Source organism: Ammospiza nelsoni, chromosome 2 (genome assembly GCF_027579445.1).
Source record: "Ammospiza nelsoni isolate bAmmNel1 chromosome 2, bAmmNel1.pri, whole genome shotgun sequence".
NCBI classification, from domain to species: Eukaryota; Metazoa; Chordata; class Aves; order Passeriformes; family Passerellidae; genus Ammospiza; species Ammospiza nelsoni.
The window spans coordinates 42,830,821-42,842,829 of NC_080634.1; the positions used below are offsets into that span (position 1 = coordinate 42,830,821).

The 12,009-nt window shown below is 34.1% G+C and overlaps 1 protein-coding gene across 1 annotated transcript in view; it reads left to right on the forward strand.

The window, feature by feature from the left end:
• The window catches only part of CNTN5 (contactin 5), a 616,731-nt gene that overhangs the window by 390,497 nt on the left and 214,225 nt on the right, over positions 1–12,009 (forward strand). The window contains exon 7 of the mRNA XM_059466383.1: positions 836–1,011. Within this exon, the coding sequence (XP_059322366.1) occupies positions 836–1,011 (176 nt within the window). The remainder of the gene's footprint in view (positions 1–835; positions 1,012–12,009) is intronic.

Sequence of the window (12,009 nt, forward strand, 5' to 3'; positions counted from 1 at the left end):
TTCCAACTTATCTTCACTCCCGTCCTTGAATTTACTGCTCAGGCTTATTATTTCACTCCCAAACACCTCCCTAATTTAGCATTCTTTATGCAGACTGTTTATTTGTTATTAGTTTTCATGTACCTAGTGGCTGCCAGGAACTGCCCTTGGCCACCCAGCAGTTAATTCCAGTCTTCTATTCCAGTCTTTAAATTCTGTGTATACTGATTCAGGTGATATTATTTTGCCTTTGTCTGTTGCCAAAATCCTATATTGTATAGCAGCCTATGTACATCAATCTACCTCTCTGCTCTTCACAGGTCTTGCTCTTCTTTTTGCTGTATTTAAATGAGGTGTCTCTGTTTCTTGGCCTGAGAAGATCAAATGCTGAAAGAATGGAAAAAACCTTTCCTTTTTTGTATGCAGTGCAGCACCTGTAAGCTCAGCTAAGGTTTTAATGATAGAAAATGAATTAAAATTTTGATTATCATAAGCACAGTAAAATTCCCATTTTTGACATAAAGGATGCGTTTGCTATGTAGTTTTCAATTCTTAAGCCTTTGTGAACATTAGGTTTTTTAGAGGGCAAAAGGAAGAAAAAAGCAGAGATCATTATTTTCATTCAGCATAGGCAAAACAAGGAATATCCCTTTTCTTCAGAGGCTGAAGATCAGGTTTAACTTGTGTTTTTTGCTTTCAAGTTTTGTGAGATCAATGTATTGCTGCGCAGGATACCTTTGAATAACTGTAATTACAACTGGAACTGTCAGATTCTATGCCCTAAGCTTGATACCTTCACTTGGCTATTAAATGCTCTGTCTTTCAGTGGGGTTTTTTTGGTTTTTTTTCCCCTAAGATGGCTTCGAAATGGAACTGAAATCGACATTGAAAGTGATTATCGCTTAAGTTTAATAGAAGGAAGTTTGATCATCAGCAACCCCAGTGAAACGAAAGATTCTGGACAGTACCAATGTTTAACTACCAACGTGTTTGGCAGTATTTTAAGCAGAGAGGCTGTTCTTCAGTTTGCATGTGAGTAACATTTTTTTAAATATTGATAAATCAGACCTCTACATTGCTTGATAAGGCATTAAGTTGTAATTTGAATATGTTATACAAGTGACACTGACATTGTTGAGCTAGAATCTCAAAATTAGAAATAAAATACTTAGTGGAAGATAGTGATTTTCTGTAGATTTGTTACTTTTAAAATAGAATCATCAGGGAAAATAACTGTAGTACATGATCCCAAAGGCCGTACTTTAATGGCATACTTGAATACTCTGCAGTGATGTGTTTCACTCATTGGTAGTTTCCTGAAACACCTATCATTTTGCAACACTCTCTTAGCAGGAAAGAAAGAACTGTAAACTTAGGAATAGAATGAGATAAAGTGCCCATATATATATTGAATAGGATGCACCTTAACTGCTTTTTTTCATGTATATATGTATATAAATATATATGGTTTATGTCCTTGTTTTTGCATACATATCCTTTCATACAATATAAAACTGAAGAGGTTTTTATACTCGTTAATGGAAACCAAAAATGACTTAGCTTTTGTAATCATTCACTACAATATACTTCTCAGAAGCTATCAATAGTTCATGATCCCAAGTAAACACTATGGTCTATCAATAGGATGCTCTATATTCAAAAATACTAGCAGGAAAAACAGGGATTTCTCTTCAACCCTAAATTCCCCTCAGCACTTTATAGGAAGAAATCCAACATAATTTTATTAGTTTATCTAGATAAATCCCACCATAAGTGGTTTTTAAGAGGAGGAGTGCAAAACGAGCTCCATCCTAGTTTCTCAGATCCCGCTGAAAATAAGACAATCCCATTAAATATGAGGCACATCTTCATATAGCCACAGCTGGAAAAATGGGTTTAAGGAGAAGTTGCCAACTGCATGTCTACTAACACATCTGGTGTTGTCAAAAACTCAGCAGTGAGGTCTGATCTTCCCTTGATCCACCCCTCCCTGGTCAGGTCAGACTTCTTTAATTTATTGCTTAATTATTATCTGCTGCATCCTACGTCAAGGTATTTATTAGGAGATCATGGTACTATCCACCTACTTCTGACCTGGGAAGAATAATGACATTTTTAAAAATTTACTCATGCCAGGGCAGCATGTTTAAAACTCTGAGCACCACAAGAGTATCGTGGTGTTGTTGGACTTCAGTCTTAAATGTAGCTTCTGAGAAAATCGTGCTGCATTTTATCTTTTAGACAAGAAAATTATCCTACAACAAATCTCTTGGTTAGAGAACCCAACCAATGGTAAAAATACACGGTTCCACAGTCTGAACCTCAGATTTCTGTTCCCAGGTCAAGAGTAGGGCTAAGAGGTGGCTATTTAAACTCCAATTGGAAAAAAAAATAGAGGGAAAGTGAGAGCTGAAGTTCAAGCAATTGAAGACCTTTGAATTTCAACAATTGAAGACCTATGAGTTTCAATAGCTGCATCCACATCCAGTAGTTAATTCAGGCCCCCCGTATTATTACCTTCTCCATTAAAATCAATTTAGATAAACTAAGTGACCAAAAAAAAAAAAAAACAGAAGTGATTTTGTTTCGAGGGTTTATTTTAATTGGATTTTTAAGTTTGTATTATCTTACACACCTACTTTTACAAGTATCAAAATTATTACATTTTAATGTCTGGAATGTGATTTCTGTTCATTAAAGTATTTGGAAATAGTTATGTAAGTTTCTTAGGAAAGTTTAATGGCAGAATGCTATTTCAAAGTGCTGAAGTGTAGTAAATAATGTTGCAGGACTTGCATCAGAGAAAAAGCTGTTATAAGGACATAAAAATATTTTTAATATTTTACAGTTAGAGTAGTAACTGATTGAAGCTCTTTTAGAAGAGTTTGTGAGAAACTTGTTCACAAGAGCAATTTCAAGTTCAATGTGTATTTGTAGTTTAATTTCTATGTAGCATGATACTTTCTCTTCTGATCCTGTTTTAATGCTTCTTCAATTCCCTGACCTCAAATAGTTGGTGTTCATGTTGAAATAATATTTGCATTATGCAGCATCTCATATTTTAGTATTGTTTAAATTAATTCAAGTTAAATGATGTCACCACACTGTAAGCTCATACTAACGTACCAGAGACTTGTATCACGGAAAAATTGTTTTAAGTCAGATCCAAGGGCCACTTCTTCCAGTGCCTCACCACCTTTATAGAGAAGTATTTCCTGTTAACAGCTGGCCTGCATGTGTCCAGTTGATTTCAGTAAGACAGAAAGTAAAGCATCGGAATAGATTTTTTAAGGAAATGTCCTAACCTTAAATTAATTAAAGTAATTGATGCTCTACAGTTTTACTGGGATCCAATGGCTTGAAGGGTTATCTATAATACCAAGGAAAAGCAAAGCCATTTCTGACTATGAGACAGAGAGCTACACATAATGGCCTTCATTTTCTTTTTTGTTGCTGAAAACCATGGATATTGATTCTAAAAGCTTAGAAACTTACCACTTTCACAGGAAAAAAATACCGAAAAATTAAGTTCATGTAATTGTTTGAATGCAATTCAAACAATTGGTTGTACCTCTGTGGAAAATAGTTACCTCTTTGCAACTTCAAAGTTATTCTTCTAATTAAAAAGAGAAATGGCATGCAGCTCAAACTGGAGCAGGGATCATTAACCAAGGTCTTTGACACCCTCTTAAGGACAAAGTGTGTACTCTAAGGTGCCTATGTAAAAACACCATGAAACCGGAAAAAGGAGAGCGTGTTTATTACACTGGCCCTTAGTTCTCTCCCAATTCCATGGCCAAAAGCCCTGTTGCTATGGTTATTATCATGTAATTCAGCACTGGTGATGCATTGCAAATAAAAATGTTTATGTACTATATCATTTGCATATGCGTGCACAGTTAAAATGGGAAATACTTTGAGATACTTATATCATGTCTTTGGACTTGAAAAAGAAAGAGATATAAAGTGAACATTACTCTGTATATGTTTAGAGATATAATACTTGAAATAGCCCACTCTATCACTGGTTATTTTTATGGAGCAAAATTGGAAGACCAGTTATGTGCAGTTAAAGGTCTGCCTGAAATTTTAAACTAAAACAGCAAATACTTATGAAGATTTAAACTCAATAGAAGTTCTCTCTTTTCTTTTTCTTTGCATTTCCTATGATGTCTCATGCCCAAGGTCATGCTGGTTTATGCTATTTTTAGAGAGCAAGCAAAAAAAAGAGAAAAGAAAACTACCGCATGCTGTAAATGAAATTAAAAGTATATCTTTTCAATAAAAACAAAATCTGATGCATAATTGAAAAATATATATATATATTTCAGCTTGACTAAGTCTATCTGCCTTACTGCAAAGCAACTGCATATTTTTGCATGTGGTTCCATAGCTTCTCTTTGGAGCAGTGTCCTAATAACTTTGGCTACAATACCAGATGTATTTTGTGCTTACCTTTGCCACATGTACAATATTTATATTCCATTAGGGCACAAAACAAAATTTCTTTCTTTAATCTGTGGCTTATTCAACCTTTCACAAGCCTACCATCTCAGTGATATTTACAGTCTGGACTAAAAACCTAAAGTGGTAGGGGAAAACATGTTCTCACCTGTCATTTATGGAATACCTCACTGCAATTTTATTAATCCAATTGTCACTGACTTCTTTGCATCACTTCCTTTTTTCTTTTACTAAATCTGTTTTATTCCCTTTAATCTACAGTGAAGGGTATTGATTAGATTTAATTTAAATGTCCTTTTCCAATGGGTGATCTACGATGACTGACCAGTGATGTACAGAATAAGAAGTCACCCATGCTGCAGACATATAAATCAATGGTTTCCTGAGGAGACAGCCTGCACATTGCCCATTCTATCACAGCACACTTTTGCCAACCTTTTAATTGACTTCACCTACTAAGAAATTAATTTAATCACCTATGTTTCTTTCCTGCCATCATGCTCCCTGGACACCTTATTGGGTATATATCAAAATTTCCTAGCATTAATTTATAAAGAGTTGATTTATTTATACCCTCTAGACTTGAGAAAAGCCTTTGTTTCTCATGTTCACTCCAGAAGATGCAGAATTACAAAATGGCATTACAATAGCAACATTTACTTCAAAATCATATCAATCTAAACAGTTTTTGGTACTGTAAACGAAAGGTGAAAACTGAAGTGAGAAAAGAAATCAAAATGCAGGTTGTTATACTTTCAGTTTCAAAAGTGTCCCTGATCATCCAGTAATAAACTTTTAAGTTTGTGACTGCTCTGTTCTGAAAGCATTACAGCTGTGTGAAGAATGTTACTGTATCAGTTAAGAGTAGCTACACATACAACAGTGACTTGTACTGCAATATTTTGGATTGTTTTCTTCACTATCTCAATATGCTCTCTTCAGAAAATATATGCTTAAAAGGCACCTGAAAGTCATGTGTAAATGCCAGAAAAAGTAAATTTTGTGTAGAACTGTTTGCATTTTATTCATTAATAATTTATTAATTTAAGAGTATCATTAGGTGAATTTGAAATTAATGTGAATTTGTCAAACAGTTTCAGCTGTTCTTTCCAGCCACAATTTCCTAAATAAATGTTCAAACCACTCGCACATATCTACTTTCAAATTCTGCAATCTAGCCCTTTCTTTTTTTAAGAGGATCAGGAAATAAATTAACTGAAATATATATTTTTTCATATAAAAATGTTGAAAAATATATTTTCAGTCAGAGTAGAAGTCTGGAAAATGAAATTGTTTGAATTTTAGCTGTGATGGTACTTTGTTGTTTAGTGAAATATTCGACTTATATAACTAAGTTCAGTGGTACAAAATGCTAAGAACTTTGGCTCTAGTCTAAAAAGGCATTTCATCTTAAAGTATTTGCATAATCCTTTTGAAGCTGGTGGGGTGATGTACGTCCTTAAAATTCAGCACATGCTTAAACTCTTTGTTGTTGTTAAACATAAGACTTCCTGAAGCAAGATTTGAAACAATCTGTATGGATTTGTTGCCAGTGTCATCATGACAGACACATAATGGGTTTAATTAAGCCTTCTGTCATTCATTTCTTGATTCTTTTTTTTTAAGTGAATAAATACCTTAGAATAATAAACTTTAGGAATAAAAAATAGAGGAACTCGTTATAACTCATTTTAAGCAGCATTTGTCAAAGCTTTTCCTGTTGGAAATTACATATCTATCTTGGTTCTCTGTTGTGGCTATGGTGATTCTTCAATTAAAATTTGCCTCCAACCTCACTTTACATAGTGAGAATCACTTTCAGAATCCAATTCTGAAAACAAGTATGGTGAAATCAGTAAAATAAGCAGGTCATCTAAAACTGTGAAGACAGAACCCACTGTTTCTGAAAGAATGGCAAAATTAATGAATTTTATGTTGTTCAAATTTCCAAAAAAATCATTGAGTATTGCCAAACAGTAAACCCTCTGGGAGTCCAGCTTTATTCAGGAGTGGTGTCCAGTGAAAGCTTTGGAAAAAAATAAGCAACTCATTTCCTGGAGCTCCCCTTCCACGGTATGCCTTTGGAAATGGTCTCCTGACCCTATCAACAGCAGCCTGTCTGTAATAGCATAAGATCAGCTCTGATAGACTGCCTCTATGTTTCTGTCCCTTCAGTTCTGCTTTTGAAGCTGTCTGAAAATTGCAGTCAATTTTCATTTTTCTATTGCTACATCAGCATTTAAAAACCTTGCCTCTTCATTAGAACACATTAAAGAGCAAAGGAAGCCCAATCTTTTCCTATCTACAAAACCAGGTGCTTTCTTTCACAAAGACAAGAGAAAAGTGGAGAAATTATTTCATCTTCTGTGTTTTCTCAAAACAGTATCCTGTCATTTCCAAAAGGGGTTCTTTGTGCTAGTAAAGTAAGCATTCCCTAGCACTGAGAGCAAATCATATGTAAAATTCCACATCAATAATTCTAAGCTGATTTACCTTCCAAGACACAGAGTACTTCTAAATTCTCTTTTGAGAACAGTCCCTAGTCAATTCTGCTAACACCCAAATGTTACAAGAATTACCTTGGAGAAGGCTGTGGTCCTACCAAAGAATCCCAGGTACTCTTCCAATACAGTGACACTATCTGTGATGAAAATGCAGTGCAGGAGATTATTTCTTTATACCTTTCACTATATTAGTTTATACAAAATCTTTGTCTGAAAGGCAAAGTTATAAGACTTTCCTTGTTCTCTCAAAAGAAGTTGGTTCTTCTTTGTCCTTAAAAACAACTCACTCATTCCTTAACTTCATCCCCTTGAATTTTCTGTGGTGAAATCATACATCACCTCAGCCTGAAAGGGACATTTTGACAACATTGAGAAAGAAAAGTCAAGATAATCTAATACAGCAAATCTTTTATTCTTAATTAAAATTAACATTTATTCTTTTGGATGATAGCACTAGAATGCAGGCAGTGTGAAAAGCTGAGGTCAGATCCCTGATTAGGGATTATACATCAATACAGCACAGATTTGATACTTGTTAGGATAAGTTACTAGCTTCAGAAAGGGGTATCAGTTCTGGATGTACTCCATTGAGGAACATTTATTATCTCATTCCATTTGAATCGCACATAGGGATAACTTCAATCTCATTGATCCTCATATCCATCAAACACCAAAAAAGTTATGATTATTTCCAGCTATTTAAGTAGAAATGAGATTTATTAATCTTGTCAAATTTATTTATTGCTACAACATAAGTTTTGATGCCAAAAAAGTACTCTGAGGTGTAAGTTCTGTTCTCTGAAAATGTACTTTACACAACACATTTTATATTTCTTGTTCTTTGGAAGAATTAATTGAAGTCAGTCATGTAGAGACACACAGTTTGAAATGTAATTACAGCAATCATTTAAAGATGCATAGTACATCTACTGACTTCTCATTTTAGCATTGTGCATTTCTCTGCAGGACTGGGAGGCTGGTGTTTAACCTGCCCATAACCTATCTCACCTATCCTTCACAATCTAATCTATCATGCTAATGAATCATTAGACTTGGCATTTAAATATAAATGACAGTAATTAAGAACAGCGTTACTAAACAGGAGAAATTTTAAAAGGTTGAAGGAGAATTTTGTGCCAAGACCAGACAACACTTTGTAAATTTCCCTCACAAGTTCTATCTCAAACTGACTTTTGGAAATTACTGTATCATCTCTCTACTTAGACTCTTCCAGGTGTAGCCTATAGTAGTGACCACTATTGTAAATTCTTTCAAATGAAAATTTTACTTGAAATTTCTTGCACGCTATTTGTGGTGCTACCATGGCATTCCTGCTCTCGTTTTTCTCCCTCCTTTATCCTGACAGAGATGTATTACGGCTTTCCTGAGAAACAAACCAGGCTCCTGGTCTCATTGAAAAGTAAAGTGGTCTGACTGGTTACTCCTCTGTTTATAAGTGCAGGGGCACAAGTACTTGTGATAGTACAAAGAAAAGAGCAGCTCAAGTCTGGAACTGAAGAAGAGAGAAGTAGACAGGATATCTAAGCTGATTTAGGAGCTGTACTCTTTATAAATGCAGTGGAGTCATTTTTGATAATACTTTGGAACTCATGGAGGAAAACTTCTAGGAAAGAGTTGAGTTCTGTCTCAATTAATAACACTGAAGAAGTGTTACTAGTGTTATAAGTGTTATTATGAATAGAAGCCTACAATGAATGAAGGAGACTGATCATCAAAGAAAACATCTGGAAGGCTGTGAAACACATGGGTAAAATGAGAATTAGGAGAAGTCAAGTTGAGTTTGCCTGGCAAAGGAAATGAAAGAGAATACATACAAGTTTTTAGTTAAGTAACTAAAAATTAAAAATAAGAGATAGTGGGATAAAATTAAAGTTAATCTACATACGACCCCAACTTCAATGGCTGCCTATGTTCAGTTTTCTATAGGGACTGAGCATCTTGAAGCATGAGATAACAGTAACAGAAAATTGCATTTACTTTGGGAATGGGAGAAGACAACAATGTAAGAGTAAATCCAGACTTAAACTAGTTCCAACATCTATGAAATGTAGTACTTCAGTGACTATACTTTACAACAACGTGCAATTCCAAGACCAATTTGTCTTTTGTCCTTCTTGATATTTTCACTAGTATTCACAGCAGAACTCCAATTAAACCACCTAAAGATGCCAAGATGGGAAGTTTTGTCAACAAGGAAGTTGTATTCTCAACTGAATAATTATATATTTTATTTTAGCATTTTGCATTCAAAATCATGATCATGGTAATATAACTGTTGATTTGTTTGTCATTTCTTGTAATTATTTTGAAAAAAAAATCAAAATAATTTCCAGTTGTCAACTGACCGGTGACAAGGATAATATCAAAAGGCTTTGCAGATAACCACCATATGATGATAATGTCAAATTCTGTAACATTATAGTCTTAAATTCTGTGAGATTTGGTAGTTTTTTTCATGTCTGCCATCAACATCTAGCAGCTTACAGTTTCTTCTACACTGGTTTTAAATGTCACTCTTTAGAAGTTCTTTTCATAGGATATGATGTGTGTGTATATATATATATATATATATATATATATAAAGAAGCAAATTCTTTCTATAAAATGTACTGTAATCTGTCTCCATATACAAACACACACACATGCACATACAGAGCTAATCAAAAAAAATCCCACGAACAAACCTTTTTATTAGGTTTTAGCCCTATATCTCATCAAGCATGGGAACATGTAAAAATGTCCTCAGGATTCTATAAATATGTAAATCCTGAGCCCACCCACATACCTACTACACTAATTAAAACAAAATACATTAAGTCAGAAATTTATATACTGTGTTTCTAGCCACACAATAAATCTTACAGTAATTTTTTTTAGAGTTGCAAGGTCAAACATCCAAGCTACAGGATGAGGGATCCATCATTGTCTATACAGTCCGAATTTTGCCTTGAATGCTGGAGTTCTGAAATATAGAATTGTCACAAAATCTTCTTTTTTGATTTTGCTTTTTTTTTTTTTTCTTTTTTTCTTTTTTTTTTCTTTTTTTAAATTTTATATTAGACACACTAGACTCAGGTCACAGAAGAATTACTTTGCACTTACTGAACAGTGTTCTATTTTCTATTGTTCAGTGCACAGCCCCCTGCCTTCATTAATTCAGACTATTCAAAATCTACTCTGAGGATGAAATTAATTTCCTCAGAAGCCTTTTATGGTGCTCATCATTACAGCATGTAAGTGCTTCATGAACATTAATACGTTTATTTTTACAGAGTTCCCGTGAACTGAGCAGATATTGCTATCTCCTTTTTATAAATGGAAAACTAAGACATGAGAGGTTAGTGTAAAATATCCAGTAATTTGGGGAGCTGTATATGAGCTTAATGGGTGCTGCTTTTCCCAAATGCTTAGAGGAGCCAGAACTGATCAGTCTCCTATTCATCACTCTGACTATTTTTCTCAGCCTTTGTATCTGTCATATCTCAACCCTGCATCTGGTTTCTGATCTCCCTCCTATTATTGATAAGGCTACTGATCCCATTTCCACTCTCCTTGTTTACTGAAAGCATCTGTTTGATCAAAAAGGACAGCAGCATCTTTCCAGCTCCATTTTAGTCTCCATGTACATATTCTGCTTAATTGCCTGCAGTTCCTCTGTCTCACATTTACCACTTCCAGGCTCTCTTTCCTTGTTCTTATTGAATACCTTCCATAGCATGCTTTTTATTTCCATATCCTGCTGCATCCTCAATAGACTGAATGGACACTTAGTTACATTTATTGAGAATAACTAAAACAGAATCTTCCAATGAAAAGATGTTGCCATCTTAATCACTGCACTTGCTGTCTGTGATGTTTGCAATAATGGATAGATTTCCTGACAATATGAATATCCACTGACAGAATAGATTTTTTGAGTTGCAATTTTTTATATATCTTCAGGCTAAATAACTTAAATTGCCCTTCCATTAGCTCTCATAAGTGGGCCAAATATTTGAATGGCAATCTTAACAATTAATTCAGTAAGAACTTCCACTGATAATTCAGTTTTTTCTCTTCTAAATTATTAAATTATTACTACAGAAGACACCATAATGAAACAGGTGCCCCTTGGATAAATTTCTGCCTGGAATGACACTTCTACTTAAATGCTTTTCATTTATAAACGTTTTTGTTTTTTTTTTTTTTTTACTATGAGATTTCAACCATCTTCATTCATTAACAGAGATTAACTCTGTCTTTTGATTAGTGACTGCAAGACTATCAATTTAAGTCAGCTTTTATTCAGTCATCTTCTGAATTCCATTTTTTTCCTGTTCTTGCCTCCTTTATGGCTCACAAATGAAAGACTATTCCTCTATTGAAATTAAAGTGTGAGAAATGGAGAAAATCTTAGTGTATGATCATTACTAGCCATGATGTGCCACAAATGTGAGAAAGAACTCTTAAAATTTTTCTTAGTTTCAGAGCTGGTTATATAAGGTCTGACAACATGTTATACTCTGATATTGGAAAGTGGAACAGCCATTAATTTTTAATTGAATCCTAAAACTTTGGTTACTTCATTAAAATCAGATCTGCTAAAAAAAAGTGAAATGATTATGGATAAAATATGCCAGTGAATGTTAAAGTTGAGCAGAAATATTGGTAAGAAAATCATAGCTAGTGGAATGAAAGAAAGTATTTTCAATTCAAGATTGCCTTGTGGCAATCTCACTAGAAAAGTCAATCCTTTAAGTACTTTATCCTGCCAAACAGAGTTGCCAGCAGTTCACTCTAGGTCACCAGGTTAGCATTCAGGAGAAAGATCTTTGCTGTATATTTTGGCCAACGTTCTCTAAAAGATAGAGTTGTGTACTATGTGAACAAAGGATATTTAAATACTAGGATATACTAGTTTCACAGGAGAATTAGACATTTCTTTTCTTCTTAGTCTAAAATTGACCCTTTTTTTATTTCTTTCATGGTAAGATTCCAAAGCAACATATTTTGGAGTCAATGATACATTTTTTTTTAATAAAATCAATTTTTTTTATACATT